Source organism: Stegodyphus dumicola, chromosome 7 (assembly GCF_044657685.1).
Source record: "Stegodyphus dumicola isolate Sdum_Otavi_A_Nest chromosome 7, ASM4465768v1".
NCBI classification, from domain to species: Eukaryota; Metazoa; Arthropoda; class Arachnida; order Araneae; family Eresidae; genus Stegodyphus; species Stegodyphus dumicola.
Genome location: NC_140774.1, coordinates 121,808,246 through 121,829,478, shown reverse-complemented (window position 1 = coordinate 121,829,478; position 21,233 = coordinate 121,808,246). Strand labels below are relative to the sequence as shown.

Sequence of the window (21,233 nt, the reverse complement as noted above, 5' to 3'; positions counted from 1 at the left end):
TAAAAGGTTAAGAAAATAAATTATTCGTGCATACTGTAGCTAAGATATCTCTCTATAGATTTTCATTTTAAACGCGAATGATCTTATTCAAAGATATGACTTTACAGATAACTCATTCTCAAAATAGGCTATAAAAATAATATCTGATTACATATAAGGAATTTAAAGATAAATGGCATTTGAAAGCAAAGAAACGTGAACGCAAAAACGCAAAAATTATGTGAAAACATAAAACAGTTCTATTGCTCTTTGAACAATGCATTAGCATACGTTTCTTTAGGGAAAAAAATGGCAAAATATAAGAAAAAATTTCAATTCGTTTTTGAGATCTCTTAGAACGACATTTTATTAAAGTATTCTTTCAGAAGATGATGCCTTACAATTCACGCATTGAACATTTTCTAATTTGAATACTTGGATTAGCATTCTTTTCATTCCATCTTGGTGAATTTTTCCTATTTTCTTTTGTTCTACACTTACGTTTCTTCGCCTTTGATCCATAGTTTCAGCATCTGAGTTTCTATTTTATACCATGCATGTTTTCCTCTTTAAAATTAACTTGTATTAATATTTACAGTCTAATCTAATATCAATTTGTGTTTTCCGTTGTTTAAAAATAATGAAATCAGAATCAAAATTTGAATCACACGAGTAATACTTTTCTTTACAGCCAGATGGAATGCAAGCTAACGCTCTAGCATTCTTTCCCATAAGAGATCAGTCTTTTTAAACTGCTTATGTTGAGTTTTCAGGCATAGACGCCATAGTGTTCATAGAGTAGGACTTAAAGATGATTGACAGGTAGAGTTTTAAATAGAATCGGAAGTAACTGTCGTGAAGTAAAAACCCCTTTGCCCGGAGCTCTTCTTTAAGTAAACAACAGCTGGTGAGCGGTTACCTGTCCGTCTGTCTCTTGCTGCTTGCACAAAGAATGCATCTATTGACCGTCTCTTCACAAGCAGCAGGAACGAGGCCGGTATTTCACTTTCATTGCAATTCTTGGTTCATATGCAAAGTGCTAAATTTAGTTTTTGTTCGAGACAATTAAAAACAAGTATTTCGTGATTAATTAAAACTTAAAACAAGAAATCATGTAATTTCGGGAATCGTAGATAGAGAATTCATTCTCTCCCTAAAATTGAGTTGACTAAAAATTAGAAATCAGTTAAAATTCGAAAAAGTTCGATTGCCGCATACTGCGCTAATTGCATCCAGTAGTTCTAATAGTAATACTTTCTCATCCGTTTGAATAAAATACGAGAGAACACATATATACAAAAGTGAAAATCATGCATTTCCTTTAAATTCACTAATTGTCTCGTATAGAGATTTCAGGTTTTGCAGAATAAAGGATGTATGCGAAATAAATAAAATAATGAGCCTATAAAATAAGCAGGTGCATTAAAAAATATTTTCTTAAAAAAAATACCTATGATTATTATATTACTCTGCCTACAAATTACTGATCATGTTAATGTACCGTGAAGTGTAAGAAAATGATAATTTTCATGCTGTGGTTTCTTGAGACTTGAAACTAATTCTAAGGACGCCTTAGGGCAACAAGTTGTCTGAGCTATGTTGCTAGAAAGACGGAATTTTTGTTTTTCTTTTTGAAATGTTTTATTGCTAATAAGAAGGTGGCTGTTTTATACGATCTTTTAGGAGTTGTTTTATTTGTTCTGTTGTCAATCACAGATGTTTTCTATTCGCTTGTTGACACAAACCAAAGCACTTTTTTATTAATACCTGAAATCAAAATAAAATTTAACATGCCTTTTTTGCTTTGATTAGTTACAAAATCTTACTTTTGTAATTAATACCTGCTGTTCCAGAAGTTTTTTTTTTTTTTTTTTTTTAATTTGTTAGTGTTACTAGAAATAAGTCTTAGAAGAAAATCCATGCGGAGGAAGGAACGAATGAAACAGTTGTCTGAGTAAAAAAAAATGCCAGAATGCGAAATTTAAGGTAATGAAGTAAATATTAATGCGTTGATGACAACATGTGAAAGTTTATTGAAGGGAAGCAATTTTAAGTTTATTTTATAGTAAGTTTATTTAAGGTTAAGTATCTGTTGCCGCAGTTTTGCGCATTCGTATTGAAGAGCTTTTTGTTGTGAACTGGAACTAAAAATGCCTAACATGATAAATGTGTTTTAATGATACTCTAGAATATTTATCTATTATTACGCAGTCGTACAAATATGCAACATTTTGTAAAATATTTTAGTCAGTCTTCCTATCAGTATTTAATTTTGATATGCACAAACTGAAAAATATTTGGAAAAAAGTTGAAGAGAAATAATATCTTCCTCGGCAGTGATATTAACCAACACGTAATCTATAATATATACTGATTGGTTAATTAATCAACACGTAATCCGTAATATACACTAATTGATTACTTTTGTGCAATTATGATATTTCATTAAACTCGTAGATCAGTAAAACATTTTGATATTGAATTTTAAACATACTTGCGCTGCCTTTCACAAGCAACCTTTTACTTTCGTTGCCTGTTCTTTGTTTTGATCTCAGTGAATGTCATTGAGACCAAATTAAGTTCTCATGGCTGCTTTTTTAATTTAACAACAGAATAAATAATATTGGACTTAAGTCTTTCTAGCTGAGATAACTTTTCGGAGAGTTGGTAAAACAGAATAATGGTGTCTTGTCGTAGAATTATCGACAACAGCGTCTCGTACTCATTCCAGAGAAACTGAAATGAAACATTGACACCTGCGCGAATATCGACGACGCATTTTCTTTGGCCGACGCACTCGTCATTTTATGAGTGGGTCACGACCGACGATTTGAAATTAAAAGGCGTCACGCAACAACGCTCTCACTTTGGTTCTAGCGTTCCACCTTCAAACGAGACCCTCGCGTGGATGAGGCAGCGCGGAGGAATCGCCCGAACGCCCCGCTTACCATCCCTTTACCATCCGATAGATTACCTACCAATGTTTAGACGATTAACTCTTACACAAAAGTGTCTACCAAGAGGCATGGGTACCTTGCTCTAAGACTGCACTTCGCCAAGAGGACTTTTGTTTTCCCTTAACAGAAGCATTCCCTGAGTTTGCTCAATATTTTGAAATTCACGCTTCACTTCTTTCAAGCAGTAAAATGACATCAGATATAGCTGATTTGAAATGACGTTTATTGCTTATTCACTGCACACAATATATAGTTTTCCAACAGGGCCGATAACGAGACAGATAAATATTAGTTTAAGACTCGAGTAAGCAAACATTGCATCAGTTCTCTCATAGAGGTATACTTTAAAAATATTCTAATTAGATTGATATTTCCGTTCCTTTGGGACTTAAAATTTATTAATGATGTCATTCCTTCATTATTGGATTCGAAATAAAGTTACCAATGGAGTAATTACGCTCATTTGAAAATTATGTCTTTCTGGTTGTTATCACAGTGTGCAGTCATGCGTTCGTATCACTTATGAAATGGAAGAGGAAGCGTCATGCATGCCGAAACGAGTTGTGCGATTTCCGCACGAGCGTATTTACCGTAAGAAATTTAAAATCGTAAATATAGATCTTCAGTATTAGAGATTCATATTCCACTACAAAGCGAAAGGCAAGAGAAATCACTGTTATTACTTAAGGTGCTTACTATCTTCGGTCAATAAAATGTGACTATTGTTTACTTCAGGGTACCTTTTGCTGTGTTAAACTATATATATCTCAGGATGTCTCAAATAATAATAGAGGTATAAGGAACTCTACTCTATTCCTCCACGCATGTTTTGTAACTGGTAACTATTCCAGATTCAATAAGAGTTCTGTTCTTCCTGATCCTTGAGTCCAAAGATTAGCCTAGAGAAAGAGAACCTAACCAAAACTTTGCGCTAAATACCAGAGTTTATTACCGCTAGCGCTTTAGATATTGATTAGTAAGAAATATTATCACTAAGCTCACATTTTTCATAAAAACCGCAAAATTACTGAAAGATAAAATGAAACAGAATTTCAGTACAATATCCCTTAGGTCATGCATATTAGATGGAAAAGATACTGGTTGGTAAAGTTTTACTGATGATTGAAGCAAATAATTATATCAGTCAGCCAATCGTTAATTTTTTTCAGTGCTTATGCTAAGATTTCCCATTATTGCCTACACTAAATGCTGGATTTTGTAAACATCTCTAGAATTATAATCTCCGCTGTAGCGATGATTATTCTATTGCTTCCAGGGGCTGGTAATTCAAGGGCTTTCCACTTCCAAAGAGGGTGTTTTTGTAGGTTTTCTGAAGAAAACTGTTAAAAATGGGGAAAATTACAAAAACTGTACAAGGAGACGCATCCTATAGTAAACGGAAAATTAAATATGAAGTTGTTTTAAGGCTGCTTTTAACACAAAAATAAAATATGTTTAGTTCGAATTTTCTTTTGATAATTCTTCTGACACGTTGTCTTCTGACACGTGAATTCTTCAAAATTCTTCTGATTCCTAAACCAGAATCAAAATTAAAATTACCAGAAAATAGAGTTACTTACAATAACAAATATTTTTGTTCTGTTTCCTACTGGCTCATCAAACATCTTATTCGAACATCTTGTATTAAGAGCACTGTAAATAGAAAGACCACACTTTCTGCTTCTGAAATATAGCTACTTTCTTAAATATTTAAAAATGTCCTAAACTGTAGCTATCTCAATTTTATGTTTTTAATTTCAATGAACTTTTAATTATAGCAAATTAGCATACATCATAATTTTAAAAGGTATTTCTCCCGCCTTCCTAGCGTGCCTTTGGGGTGTAGTGGTCAGCACACTCAGCCGGTATTTCAGGGGTCCGTGGTTCGATTCCCGGCGAAGGTGGTTGCTAATTTTTCATCTCTCCGGCTTTCAAAAATCCTAATGTCTTTACGATTTTACTTTCTTTTTTAACAAAAGGTCTTCTGTTTTGTTTTGCTTCGTAATTTAACAGAGCAGAAAAATAATTTTATTAAATATTTTTAGTGCTATTTCATGTATGTACACATATGTGTATACATTTTATGATGTGTTAATATCCCTAAATCCGTTGATAGTATTTCTTTACAATACGTATTTATGATTATGAAAGAGTCTAATGAAACTTTTTATCGATTTATAGGGGTCCAATTAAAAAACAGATCTAATAAAACTACAACTATTTAGAGTCCTTCATTGTTACGTAGATGAAGTATTTGAAATGATTAGCTACAAAACTGCTAACATTACATTATTCTAAATTAAATTTATTAAAAAAGAAGCACTGCTTTAAATTACGATATGAATTGTAGCATTGTACCCATAATTTGTAGCATTGATTGCAATAATTACTTTTGTAATGAATCACTATACTGTAAACAATTTAAATTAAAATTCTAATTCTATGTTAAAGATAGATCGTTCCCGTAAAAAGTCCTATTAACAAAATAACCGAATTTTCAGTTTCGATGCAATTATTTATTGTAACAAATTTTATTTTTTGTGATGTCGACTTGTACCATTGATTTTCAAGAGGCAATATATTAGTTGCATCACGAATATTAAACTTTAATCAAAACTTTACGTTCATAGTTATAAAAATTTATTGTCTCCAAGCAGGGCAATAGTAACCGTGGATTGTTGAAAACCTATTTATGAGTACATGTCGAGATAATGGAGTTTAAGAGATATGTTAAGAGAAGGAAATGAAAACAAATTTAATTCCATCTCACTGAGATCTTCAGTTAGTTCAGTGGACCCAAATGGCTAAATTATTGTCAATAAATCTATCTTCTTTGAAAATATTCATTTTATGTAAATAATCATTCTGATGCAAAGAAGCAAACTGGGCAAGGTGATATGAGGAACTGAGGAATTCGGATTCTATAAACTGTTCATTTTGCCTAAAAACAGCGAATAACAAATAGCGGAATACAAAATCTTGCAATAATTCTAAATTCAAGGACGCATTAAAACAGAAGCAAATAAAAAAATTTTGGTCTAGATCACATGATTCTTGGGGCTAATGTATCTGTCACACCTACATACTGCAAATTTCCGAAAGAAAATTATTTAAAGATATTCTGAGTAAGAAAAAATTCCAGACTTGGCCGTTGAATGTTTGAGGAACATCATATTCAAGGAATCTTGCTATTGCCCTCATTCGCAGAACATGGAATGGTAAAGTACGCTTGTGATTCGGATTACGAGGAAGGCTTCGAAACTCTCCTCTTGATGACCTTGTTTCAGACAATCACGCGAAAGGGAAGACGAGTGGACAAATTGTTACAAGAGAGACTTGCCACAAAGAAGCGCACGGCCTTTGTTTGCTTTCCTCGTATTCTTTGGAGAGAACGAAGTTTGTAATCTTGAATAGTTCCAAAGCCATTACTGATGACGTCAGATGTTTGTAATAGAGGAATATAATATACCTACTCTGAATATGTATACATATATAAATCTCGTTAATTAAGCTTTATATATATATGTATGTGTGTGTGTGTGTTAATTTATTAATCAAGCTAATGGAGTCTTCGAATAACATAATCGTTGGTATTCGTACGATATTTTAAAGCCATCATCTGAATTCACAATCGAAATTGCCTAGTCGATGTCAAGGCAATTTGGCATTCGCCCATCCTACCTGCTTTTTCACTGTCTCCTCAGCAAGAATATTGTTCGCAGCTTATACAAGAGATAGATCAAAGTAGTTGTTATCGCTCGCCTGTTGGCGCTGGGAAAATCTAAAAAGGGGGGATGGAGGCAGTAAAGGAATATTGAAAAGCATTGAGCAGTAAAAACACGTTTAATAAATTTGGTTGCAAAAACATTTTTGAAACAAACTTTTAAGCATATATTCACCCATCTTTCCAAGCACCATATCAATCGATTCTTTATTGGTTCCATTTTCATGTAGGTTTTTAGAGACATTAGATTATTTCGAAGCAGGAGACGTGAAAAATGAGCAATGCCCTTGCCAAACTAGAACCACGGAACTCTCGAATATGCGTCGAGCGTGCTGACCACTACACCACGAAGGATGCTAAGAAGGCGGGACAAATAACTTAAAGGTTCATTTTTCCATTCTAAGAGAAAGAGATTCTAAACTATCAGTCTAATAATTTGAAAACATGGCCATAATTGGGATATTCAGGACACGCAATAGCGTGGCTGTAATAGAAATCTGCGGCAAGGTTTGTCAATGCTTTGAAAAGACTTTAATAGCTTCCACTCCGTTTCTGTATTGCGTAAATAATTTAATTAATAACACTTAGAAGTGCATGAAATACCTAAAATTTTTTAATGGCTTTCAATCACAGGTGTCTCCTGGTTGCACTCAAAAGACATCTAATTATAATTGCAAGAGAGAAGTATGCTGGACAAACTTGTTGAGGAAAAGAAAACCTCGAAACGAAGCACAGTGAACCAAAAAGTGTTTGAAAAATTATGGAAAAGGCTGATATCGTCTTTACAAGGGAAGGAAGAAACAAAGAAAGTTTTTCATAAACTTTTTGCATAAAACTGATATGTCTGTTCCGAGTGTCTAACGTGACATTGATATATTGATTATTAAAAGTCCCTATATCTGCTGTACATGGAAATACGTAGCTTTACATGGAAATACATAGAACCGAATTAAAAGTATGTGTCAGTTAAAGACTACATTCGTAACAACAGTATTCAAGGCAATTTGAAGGAGTATATCATAGATCTAAAAGACTTTTGGGTTAAACTTTTGGGAAGCAAAAAAGGCAAATTTATTAAGTAAAATAATGAGCGATTTTATGTATTAAGAACCCTATTAGCATAGTCACAGATACATACATTTTTAATCTATGCCAGGAATGTTAGGTGACTGATTAGGCTCTTATTTTAACATGCATATTCAACATTATACTAACTCTAAAACGACTCTAAAACGTATAATTATTCGGATTATAGTAGCCTTTTCCTGCAAAAATTTAATAAAAATAATTGTTTCTATATTCTATGACCTGTAACTCTATGAAAGTATAAAAATGGGGTTTCCTTCTTTTTCTGAATATTTCTCCCTCCTCCTCTTTTTTAATAATAAAAGGAAATATTTAATCTCATATTTGATTAGAATAGTGAACGTGTAGAGTTTTTTTCCCAAGTGTAACGTGAATATGAGCTAGTTTTCCTTAAAACAATCTTCACTAAGGCAGTCCTTCCCACAGATAACCATCATATGCTGAGCCGATTTCGTCTCAAGAGAATATTTCTTTTCCCAGAGTGTACTTTCGTGGTATATGTGCTTAGCAAGTCTAACTAATAATTGGGAAGATCTATGGTTACAAGACCGGAGAATGCAAAGTTGGTATTTCTGTGTTTCTTTGTTCCGAAAGAGATTTTTTAAAAAATGGCCTCTGCAGTGACACCGGACTTCAAAGTGGTGGGCGATATTTTATCATTGCTTGAATTTTGTCAACGAGATCCCATGTTTCATTCCAGTCGCCCTTAAAGGGAAAGGGAAAGAAAGGAAGTATTGCATTCCCCATGCTGGCTGAGGAGATGTAAATGGCTAATATGCCTAATTAATAATGGAAAACTCCCTGTTTCGAATCCTGAGGAGAGCAGAAGTAATTTTTCATATTCCTGGTCAGAAATGTTTTCCCATTATGGCATATAATAAACTTGTATTTTAAGTATGCATAATGATGTCGCTGTGTTGTTTTAAAATAAAGTACTTGCAGTTGATTACACACTAAACAAAAGTTACCGATATTTTCCCTCTTAGTCATATCAAACTGTAGACAAAGGCCATAAAACAAGCTAAAGGAAATGGAACTCATTTTCATTCACGGCGTGAACGTAACGTACCTGATAACACCTCTGGTTTAATAAACATATTCAACATGAGTGACTTCCTCTCTTCTTTCGAATAGATAAATAAATGCACATAGATTATGAACATATTCAGGCTTTATTACATCCGAAAATTAGTTATGGTTAAATAGAAAACCATTCTTCTTTTCTTGCTCGTTTATATTCCTCCTTGCTAGATCTAGATAAAATTTTATTTGCTGAGTATCTTTGCAATTTAAAATATATATATATATATATATAGCAAGATAGGGGAAAATTTAAAAGAAACAACTTATTGTGAATTCGGGATTCAACGCAATGCGTATTCCACCAGAAATATCGTATCAGACGTAAATAAAACTTTCGGAACATAGTTAACACGTAACTTTAAAGAAAAAAAAAAAAAAAAAAATAAAAAATAAATAAATAAAAATAAAAATAAAAATAAAAATGGTTAAAGTCTTGAAATAAAAAAATATAAAAATGTGTTAAAGATAAAATGTAGTTACTTTATAAGGTATTTGTCCCGCCTTCTTAACATGCCTTCGTGGTGTAATGGTCAGTAAAGTCAGTGGTTCGAGTCCTGGCGAGGGCATTACTTATTTTTCATCTCTTCTGGTTTCAAAATAACCTAAAGTCTTCAAAACAACTTAATTTACTTCTTTCTATCACATGTGATCTTACAAGCTATAAAATTAAAAGAAATGGATTCGTTCATATCTTCCATTTAATTGAATGTGTTTAGCTAATTATGTGATACTCGAGATAACGAAATGCCTGACACGCCCATGACTGCCTTTAGATTGAAAAATTTTTCAGTACCAAAAAATTGCAACCATAATCATTTAAAAACACATGCACGCACATATACATATATAGGTATCATTATACAAATATAAGTAGATATAAGAAAGTATTCAATTATTAAAAACCGATCTACTGTAAGGTAGCGCGCAGTTATGGCTGGGCACTCTTGCGAAGGTTTCTGTCTTTTCGAATTGCTGCCAACCTGTATAATGAAGCAGGCACCTTTACAACATGCACCGTTATAAAGCGGTCGCTTCTGTTTGTAATGCTAATGTTTAGCAAAGTTAATAGACGACATTATGCTCTTCCCAACGTCAGAGTTCGTTGACGACATTTGATTTATAGAAATGGAAGGAACAAAGATACAATTACATTTAATTCCCCAAAGGTTATAATAGCTTTGGAGCAGATAATGAGTCAATGGCTGTAAACGCTGAAAAATTTCTGGTGGAGAAGAACAAACCTTATAGATTTTATTAGAATACAATTAATACAGTTACACTATTTAGCTTCTGATTAAGTAGGTTCCTAATGATATGTGTTGTTCTTTTTTAGATCGGCAACGATGCGCAGGTGAGATTTGAGTCGGATGTGGATCGTCGGATGCAAGAGGAGATGTATGGGGACATGACTGGGGTGATGATGACCAATCTGGTGTCATCTTCCCCCGGTCACCAGATGCAGGCGGACGCTGACTCCAAAAAGAAACGTGAGTACCACGTGCAATTCCTTAGCACATGATATTTCATTTTAGTCTGATCTTTGTGAATTTATAAGAAGTTGAAATATTAATTACTTTCCCTATTTGTATTGTACCCATCTTCTTTATAAAAAAAAAAAATCACTCCGTGCACGAAGATTTACAGCAGAGATAACCCCTTGGATTAAAAATGAGCTTTAATATTTTATACGTATTAGGGAGCATTAAAATATAAAGTTTAATGAAATTTATTAACTAAAAAGAAAATATTTCTCGGTATTAGCAAGCTGAACTGGCAATTTTCTTATTATGACTTTAATAGTAATGGGAAGTTTGTGCATGAATGAGCTCATAGTGCTTCTGCAGTGTTTAACAGTTAAATTCGTAAGGCATAAGAAAAGGGAACAAAGTTTTTTAGTGTTTGGTTATTTACTTATACTCACTCTAACATTAAACGTAATGGTACGCCTGCAAAGCGTTTGGATGCTTTCATGAAAATCAAAATTTGAATGTTCTTTACTTCTCTCATTATGCTTTCATTTATTTATCTTACTATTTTTGAATTATTTCAGAAGTATGTCCTTTATAAGCGAGATTTCATTTTAACGATAGACAAAGCTGCAGAGTGAGCTGACGATTAATAACATATGCACATTACTTTTCGACTAATTACTTCGATAATTACGTTGCGCATAAACAATCTTGTTGATGTTCACTTTTAAATATTTAATAGCAGATACCAGGTGTATAAAAATAGGGTAAGTTGAGATATATTAGCAATGACTGAGAATCCTCTTTGGATTTTCACCATGGCTGATTGAAAAAATATTAATGTCTGTTCAATAATATGCATAATTAAATTTCTGCCAAATGCAGGATTTTTTCGAATAATTTTTTCGATAATTCGAAATATTTTACTTTATTTAAATTTTAAAACAAGATTACTGTTAACAAATTTAATATTTGTGAAGGCTAAGATATTAAGCATAAAGAATGAAAATTTTGCCTATCACTTTTGTCAACGATTACGAAACTGTTGAAAACAGTTACTGAAGCCGTTTTTAAGATGATTTGTAACATTAAAGATGACATAGTGTCAGGATTGATATCTATTCAAGTTAAATTTCAAAGGTGTAAGCAAAAAGTAAGCTGGGAACACCTAGAATGATGCTGCATTTTGAGAACTGAGATGTTCTGTGCTGCCACATCATGCCCCGCTAGATATAGTTTAATCGCCTTGTTTCAATAATGCCATTTCGATTAGTTTTGCTTCTACTGGAAAAGAGTTTCTGGGGTTACACAAGTGTTTCACAGCTTTCCTAATTTTAATAATGCAAATTTTGGCCCATTTTCACCTTTTCAAGCATGAGGGGATTATATTCTAGGAATGTTTTGAAAGTTATTTTATACACACGTCCTTATACGGCTTATATTAAGTTTTAATATGATAGACAGCGTTTTGTTGCTTCAGCTATTAACGGGAACTTTATTTTTTATTTATTTTATTTATTTATTTTTTTTTTTTTTTTTTTGTATTGTTGTTGTGACTTATCTCACTTGTCTGACAATAATATGGAGAGACCTCGAGGGACGGATCCAAGGGTCACCCACCCTTCTTCCCTGCCTCCAACCTCTCGAGAAGAATTTCAGTTTGTCGTGTATTTAGAGTACCCATATACCACAAAGATACTATACAATTACAAACGTCCATGTCTTTCATTTAATTCAATGTCAGATTTCAAATATTTTCATTCAATTCAATGTCAAACGTCTAAACTGAATGGTGTAAATATATAGTGTCAGAAAGTATTTCAAAAAGAATTTCGAAAGTATTTCAAGTACTTCAAAAATTTCAGGACTTCCAGTTCTGAAAATTTTTAAATACTTTTGTAGCTCTAAACAAGCACAGACACTTGGAGTCTTACTTTAAAAACTTAAACCATTTAATATTATATTTCGAAACGTACTCTAAAACGAGATATGAAGATGAGAATGTGAATGCTTTAAATATTCTTGCCACAGAAGTAATAATTGTTATCGATGATCTGGTTATCGATGATGGTAATAAAACGCAGTGAGACGTTTCGAAAAGCAAGCCACAACATCAAAGTCATCACCAAAGCATTTGTGTCGAAAACTCTAAGGTAGACATCCAAATTTAAAGTAGCTTCTAGCACAAGTAGTAGAGGCAAAGGGTGTGTACTTCACATTCGTATCTTTAAGGGCTGAATTCCCGCTCAACACTGTCTAGAATTCCGAAATTCATTGGTGCTGGAGGCTTCAGGAGGCTTGGGAGAACAAGAGCGGGATTGTGTCCTCCCATGCGTATAAGTGGCTAATCTTCGGGATTGACGTCAATCATTTCCACATTTTACGCGCCACTGGCTCAGGCTCCGTAATATCCCTCCCACGTTGATGGAGGACAAGTTTCGCTTACTAAGAATTTAGCTTCCAATTAAGAAATTAACCACATTAAATCTGATCTTTGGTGAGATTAAAATAAAACCTGGTGCTCGACTTAACAATGATTCAGTAAATAATAATAGAAAATTGATCGAAAATCAACCGGCTTAAAAATTTGGTTCAAAGAAGTTATATATTAGTAGGAGAGAATTCGCAAAAAGTTTTGAATGACACGAAATGCTTGCAAGTTGTTGTACTTGTTTTTCGAAATCTCAAAATAATACTTGAAATTAGTATCCCGGCTTAAATGAAATTATCTTTTCGTTTTTGATTACTAATTTTATTTTATCTTATATATTATATATATATATATTTAAGAAGTCTTCTTTGTAAGAGGTGAAAAACAATGAAATCTTTGAGATACCGAATTCCACATGCATTTAATTTTTCCTCAATACGGGCCATTTGTGAATTGCCTTAGAAGTTTTATCGATAATTACTCGGCAGTTTAGTAATGGATAACAGAATTAATTTTAAAGAATGCCCATCAAGTCTAGACTAACTAAATACAAATGCATGATGGTCTTATAGAAAAACATTTACTCATTAAATAAAATGGAATCTTGAGCAATGTCTGAGTACAGAATGTTCAGATCACAAGTCAAATTTCTGCATAACTTCGATCAGATGTATACTTCATTTTACATAAAGGCAAACATATCTGCGAAAAGTAATATAATTTTTTGAATCACAAAAGAAACGAATGAAGCAATTGCTACATTAGTGAATAAAAATTATTATTATCTACTCTTTTTGTCTTAAACATAATTTAACGAACCAAATTATGCGACTCGTAATGTGTTTTCGCGTTTTTCATTAAAACGGTGTACTTCTCTACGTGTAAATTCAAAATTTATATGAAAGGCAAATTTTTCGTTTAATATTTTGAAAGTTGCCTCTTGTAGTTGAGAAATAATACACTTTTTGTAGCCCGAATAGAATAAATATATGACATCAAAGAATAGTGATAATGATTTCTGTAGACTAATTAGAAATAATTATCACTATTCTTAAATCCTAGGTATTTATTCTGATCTGGCTTTAAAATTGTTTATAGAAATTTTTCTGGATCTTCCGATGTTGCGATTTAATATAGCCAACTTAGCTCATCCCCAATCATTATTCAAAAAAGCAATTAATGATTTAATCTTCAATGAAGGACAATGGCGAATATTTGGAAAGCAACTGAAGAAAAGCGATTTTATTGATTTAATACAGGAAGAACTTTACGTTCGTAATATCTTGCTTACATATAATTAGCCGCTTTTTATTAATAAAAATTATGTGAATATTAACGTAATTGAGATACTGATTCACCACTAACAAGATACTGATTCACCACTAACAAGATACTGATTCACCACTAACAAGATACTAATTCGCCACTAACAAGAAGAAATTAGCAGCTTGTGAACAGACAATCAGCACATAGTGAATATAATCCTTTATTTTATTTATTTATTTTCCAATAAGAAATAATTAGTAGAGTAAAAAATATATTCCAGACCCTACTGCTACTGGAAATTAATGAACACCAACATCTGTAGGCTAATCGAAGTCTAGTGCTGCAACTTCAGGCAGCTGAAGATATTTGAAATGGCTGCGACTATCCATATAAAGCATAAATCATTATCTTATAGTGTAAAGTTAACTTTCCAAATTCTACGTTTGGTAATCTCTGTTAATAAGATTTTAGGTCTTTATAACGTTTTGCCTAGCCATTGGAAATTAAAAAAAAAAAAATAAATAAATAAAATAAATAATAATAATAAATAAAATAAAAAATAAAAAAAAATAAAAAAAATAAAAAAAAACTTTTCGATAAATTTAACAAATTTAAAAAATCTGTTTTTTTCCCCTTTTAACCGATCTCATTCATAAATAAAATGCATATATATATGCGTATGTGTGTATGTTTATGTATAGTCTATTAAAACTATATATTCTTTTCTTTTCATTTCTATTTTTAATACTGTCATTGCAAAATTTGCCATACATTTGCTTATCGAATAATGCTTTTATAACTGCCAGAAGAAAGACTATGAGTATCTGAATTATCATTTCGATTTACACTTTTTGTGATACTAACTGCAAAGTAGAGGTTAAGTTTAAATCTTACCGTGATTCCTTCTTTGGACAGAAAAACATTGTTAATAAGTGTAAAGTATTCTTCTTATAATAGCTAGTGTGCAACTCTTCTTCTTGCAACGACTAATGTTGTGAGCCATTACGACACTTGTTGTGATGGCTAGTGGTTTCCAAGAAGTATAGAAGATCGAGAGGTAGAGAAGATCGCCAGACCAAGCAGATGGTTCTGCGAAGTTTAAGTGAACGTCGGCTTTTCAGCTAGATACAGAGATTTACGTCAACTTGATCCTCACATCTTCAAAGCACATTAGAAATTTTAGTAGATTATGACAGCCACTTCTCGAATGATCTAGGAGATCGAAGTTGCCATGCCAGATAGTTGGTTATATGAATTTTACTCGACCGGTACTACCGCTTTTCAGTTAGGTGCAAGGGATTAAGCGAACCTGATCTTCACATCTTCAAAGCAAGTTAGAAATTTGAATGGACCATGGCAGCACCTTCTCGAACTGTCTAAGAAATAAAAATATTTCTAAATGAGATTACTGAACAACTTATTCCCTTTGACAAACTATCAAATTCCGAAAATTTTCGTTTTAATAAAGGGCGATTAGTTGCTGAAAATCATTAAAGACTTCTTTATCATTCTTGCAGTTCAAAGCAAAAGAATCGCAGAGACAGGAATTAGGAAAATCGCTTGTAATATACCTTTAAACTGCAGTTTTTCGAATGCAGAAGCACAGGGAGGGTAAGGGGCGTTCTCTGCGCCAGGGAGAATGATTATGGTGGGGGAGGAGATGTGTCGTAGACGGAGGAGAATGTAAAAAGGAAAGTCGAAATTGCGGAGGAGTGTGAGAACAGGTAGCCGAGAGCCGGTTCCGCCACCTGTCGTTTGTCTCCCCCCATCCTTTCTGTGTCTCTCCGAAGACGTGGTGTTATTAAGGGTTCCCACACACCCCCGCTTGGTTCCCGGCGCCGAGTTTTTCATCAGGACAGACCAAAAGTTGTGGTGATCGGCAGATTTTTTATCTTTTCTTTTTCTGACTACCTTTTTACCCTTTTTCTCGAAATTGCGTATAATCAGTGTGACGAATTTCTGATCAGTAAGAAAACATGTCTCGGGTTTACGTGCCTTCCTTTCCCTTAGAGCTTCGCTCGCAAAAACCTACCAAACAACAAAGCAACCCTTCTTGGGATATGTGTACGCTAGACTGAATTTTTTATAATCAGATTCTGGAGCTACTAAGCTGTGCAATGAGACCTAGCCTCGAGCGACAAGTACTAGAAATTCCTGGACCACCAAAGTACATTAAATTTTTCTTTGGTAATATCTACTTTTGTTCTTTTTATCGATAGCAATTATGAAGGATTAAATATATGTATTTTATATGTAACAAATTTTACAGATGATCTTTTTTAATCGTTATTATATTTCAAAAAGAAAAAAGAGCATGCAAGAAAATTACCTGCAGGAGCACAGATGAATGAATATGTTAAATTCACACATGACGAGAACACATTGCTGCTCGGATGATATAAAGGTTAGTGACGCTTACTCCCGTTATGATGGGCCTTGGTTCAAATTTCTGAGAAGGCACGGGTGTTTATAAATGTATAGTGTCTGTACGGTATGGGGACACTCAAAATACATGGCAAGCCGAAAGTCCTTTCAAGTAGTTTAGTGGTAGGGAAAGAGGGGTGGAAGACTCTTGGAAGCATCACACTAGGGAGCTCGCATTTAAAATCGAGGTAGATTTTGGGCAAAGTCATACTATCACCTGTATGGTATTCAGGTCTCATGCCAACAACAGACGCAACCTTGCCCTCCTTGCTACGATAAAATTCGTAGACTTTTCTGATTAGGTCGGACAAGTGAGATCAGCCACAACAACAATACACCTGATAGAAATTACGGACAAATCGATCATTTCTGAGTAAATAATCAAAATAAGCGATCATAAATCTCAGCAAATGATAAATTTGTGAAGCTGAAATTCAGAAGACATCTATAATCTTTCAACTTGCTAGTAAAGTAAATATTACAAAAAAGATAACCTGAATTACCAGAAAATATTATTCTCCCCAATTTTCCTAAGTGGCAAAGAGATATTTGTCTTCCACTTACGGTAGAGAGGCAAGTGCATGCTAGTCTTCCGCGTGTAAACCCTATTATTCTGTTAAATTATTTGGTACGTAAATAAGTCTGAAATCTGGAATAGATTCGTTTGGCTGCTTTTAGGAATGAAGACCGATTTCGAAACTGGTTATATGCAACTAAACAATCATCCACCGAATATGTAATATAATATAAAATATAAATATAGGAAATAATATAAAATAATAAATATTAAATTTTCAACTTAGTCTTAACAAAATGAGACTTTATATTCGATTATGCCCTGGATTTTTCTTCGTAAACTTTGACCTAAAACGTTGTAGTCTTCAAGCTGTAATACATATCATCATAATGAATAATAGGAAAGATCCCCCTCCTCGGTCTGGATATTCAAACATCTTAATAATAAAAAGTTCGGCATTTAATACAATTTACTACTTGATACATAATGGATTTTTATTCTAACTTCAATTTAGAAAACTTTGCTATTTTCTTCATGGGGGCGCTATCTAAGAATTCTATTTAACAGCCTTGTAAGTCATATTCTCCACCCTTGAAGACGATATCAAAGCCAATCAGTTTCCATCCTTTTCTTAGTTTACTTAGCACTTTTTGAATATTCAGTTCTAATATTTTTCCCTCTTAATGAATCAGTTATTACCACTGATGGTGATACTTTTCCGTGATATCATTGCAACTTGTTTAAAAATTGACAGAAAAATAGTGCTGATGTCGTTCAACCAATTAAGCGCAAAGGAATCAATAGAATGTCCCGTCTCTGAAAGAGTGAAAAAAGGAAAGGAAACTACGACACGAATATTTCCGGATACAAACATTCTTCGACTATCCGTGCTAATTAATTACATCATTAAAACCATTGATTGATCGGTTAATATTAAAAAGCACTTCGATTGTATTTTCTGACGGGCTGACCGACTTGCAGTAGGTTGATGAGCGTATCTCTTCTAACCAAGCTAATAAACTGCACGAAACAAAATGAGCTCGTTTCGTAAAACTTGAAATGAGTATAAAAGAAATAACAGCAACGGATGTTAAGTTCGTCAGCCGCAGGACGAAAGGGCACGATCTTTCATTAATCATTTTCTGAACAGAAGAGGAGGATGACATCGCAAAGGTCACTGTGACTCCTTTCTCTAGGTTTTTGTATCGACTGGCGTCACATGTTCAAATGGTTTAATGATCTTTCTTCTGTTGTATAATTTCTTAGAAGCAAATTAATAAATTATACTGATATATTTTATGAATTCACTTTTCAATTCAAATCGATAAATAATTTTAAGAATTTGATTAATTTATCATTGATAATGATAATTTAAATTTAATAGTGAGATTCAAATTTTAATTTTTTGCTTAAAATTGACTCAATATAAAATCGTAAAAGAATACAAGTTCAAAATTATGGCATGACACAGCGTTTAAATACAATTTTAATTTTGACTTCATTAATCCTTTAAAGAAAATCCTACTTAACATTTTTTATTTATTTTTCTGCTTTGAATAGTTATTTTAATCAGTTATAACAAGGAACGTAAGAGAAATTTATCTATGGGAAAGCTAAAGCTTGGTTAGGATATTTGAATATGGCTAAATACGCAATAGCTACTTGGCTAGGGGAACGGATGCATTCATTGAGAAGTTTTCTATGAGAAATTTGCTCATATTCAGTTGCACATCGGCAAAAACCCCCAAAACAAACCCTGACGCTAGCCCATTTGCTTAATTTCTAACTCTGGACGAACTACCAGTATCCAGCACTCTTTAAACGCTCGACTATTGATGAAGCGTCTAAAAGAATGGTTCTGTATTACGGTTTCTAATATTTCGTGAATGTTTTTAAAAGTGAATCGTAGATATTTGTAATCCACAATTATGCTTTAAGAGACTAGTTAAATCACACTCAGCAATTTTTGCGATCTAGAGAAAAAAAAGGATTAAGCACGAAGAAGAGAACACCATAAAGAAGAGCAGACGTAAGAAAATGCGGAAGAAGGCATCTTCAGATTAACTTCTAGAAACATTAGGAGTAGTAAACATAATGAGACGGTAGCTTAAAAATAATAATAATAATAATAATAAAAAAACTGAAGGTAAACAATCGTCTTGGAGTGAAACATTAAGCAATATAAACAGAAGATTCCAGAAAATTTTACATTTAAAAACAAATTTATGAAACACGTAGTGCATGACTTTGGTGTGAATAATAACTACGCTCACAAAGCCTATACTTAGTTTCCTTCAATAATCCTATCTGTCATTATAATAACGTTTTTCTCTTATTAAAAATAATAATAAACTTTTGAAGCTTCTAAAAGAAGGCTGTACCTGTGGCTTCAAAATGGTTTAATTGGGGCCCTTACGTGACTTAATTTTCCTTTTACATACATAGACATGAATCCGCAATAGCTAATGAATTTTGTGATTTTCTATTTTATTTGCTGCTTAATTTGCTCACATTATTTGTTGACTGAGGCACACAAAAGATATCTTTAAAGCATAACTCTAAATATTTAACATTTCTTGTGTGGAGTGTATAATTTCTTTATTCTATGTCTAGTGAAAGCCTCTATGACGATCACCCACAGTCTCAGATGATTTCTGTTTTGCGTGGGGGTGGTTTTCGTAGTGAGGTAATTTCAATACTGACGTCTATTCATGTTCTCACAGATATTGGTTATTTTCAGAAGTGGTTACCAAGATAGGTTTATTTATTTAAGTTCTCGCTCCTTCCGTTAAGACAGTCTTCCCTTTCTTCCCTTCCTTACAATGTCAATGGCTTTGTAACGAAATCAGCATCCTTTTTGTCTAACTGTCGGTAACTCAGTACACATAATAGCTGCATCAAAAATTTAATTTTGATCTTCAATACCTAGGTTTGGTATCTATCTTTAAACGTCGTCTTTCCAGCGTCGCATGGTCAAGGAGTGATATTCTGAGAGAATTTTGGAGGCAGCGTTAACGGAGTGTTCACTTATAGTCTTCAATTATCGTTAATCGGAAAAGTTCGATAGGGGTGAATGTGACAGCGGGAGAGGCCTCTGCTGTCCGCCTTCCCATCGGCCCAGGTAGAGGTGTCGGAGCAGTGTCCTATCGGCCGATTGTCCCGCACCGGATGCGCTACCTCCTCCCTCCCCCTCCATTGTGCATTGTTCCTGCGGCTCTACGTAACGCCTTCCCACCCACTCCCCTCGCCACACTCCTACCTTTGCCCTGCGATGAGACGGACAGCGATAGGTCAAGGGGACCTGAGCGAATGCTCTACTATGACCTGCCCATAAAACCCGTAAAGCACCTTAGAAGAGTGTAGCTATTTAAACTCAATAATTTTTCCACGGACTTTTTAGCTAAATATAGTTTGATAATTAGATCAGAGAGCTATTTTAGGAATTCCTATTATTTTTATTATTCCTTGAATGCTGTTAAGTAAAACGTGCTCGTGGCTCCCATATAAATTTAGTGATCCATAAAATGATTAAAATTGCCGAATCACTTGATCTTGAAATTCATTACCGAACTCGGTCTTAATTCAGCTTTCCGGTGCCGGTACTTCTCAGTAACTTATTTCAGTTGAGACCCCAAACAAGAGGAGCTCTTTAAATTTTTATTTAATTATACTTATCATTAAATTTAATTATTCATTCTTATTCAATTATCCCCACTTTATCTCATTTTGATAGTAATACTAATTTTGTTCACCTTTCCAGACGGCTTTCCGTTGGGCTCCAGTGCTTCTAATTTGAGAACTTAAGCCATAAGCATGCAGTCCCGAATGAACAATTCTTTTCAATACACACGTCTGAAATCCATTTTACTAGTACAATTATAAGTTAAGAATGCATTAAAATAATTTATTCCTTACCTATTTTAAGTAAAAGGAAATGCAAGTTTGCATAGCTTTTATCTCAGGCTATAATGCTTGTAACTGAATTTTGGCAAAAGACGAGGAGCTGCTTACTTTAGGAGGGCTGCTTTCTTGTAGGGTTTTTTAAGGGAAACTAACCCGTAGTCAAACATGAGACTATTATGTAGATTGCGTGTTTGCTTACAACTTAATCTTGTACGAATTGCTAGTGTTCAGCGATCTTAGCCATCCAGCTGTTGGTGATGTGACCAGAGGAACATTGAAACCTGCAGTTCTTTGGTCACTGAGTGTCGGAAAACAATCTTTTGGTAGACAGTCAAAAGTTTTTAAGCACTCTTTTCTTACTATGTAATTACACATCTATACGTAATTATGAATT

General features: G+C 33.5%; 1 protein-coding gene and 1 long non-coding RNA gene across 6 annotated transcripts in view; one reads left to right on the top strand and one right to left on the bottom strand.

Annotated features, from left to right (window-relative positions):
- Positions 1-21,233, top strand: part of LOC118185904 (uncharacterized) — a 189,376-nt gene that overhangs the window by 20,027 nt on the left and 148,116 nt on the right. For all 5 annotated transcript variants that reach the window (XM_035355855.2, XM_035355854.2, XM_035355852.2 and 2 more), the window contains exon 3: positions 10,163-10,316. In XM_035355855.2, the coding sequence (XP_035211746.2) occupies positions 10,163-10,316 (154 nt within the window). The remainder of the gene's footprint in view (positions 1-10,162; positions 10,317-21,233) is intronic.
- Positions 1-21,233, bottom strand: part of LOC146996333 (uncharacterized) — a 343,935-nt gene that overhangs the window by 257,663 nt on the left and 65,039 nt on the right. The gene's annotated exons all lie outside the window — the stretch shown is intronic.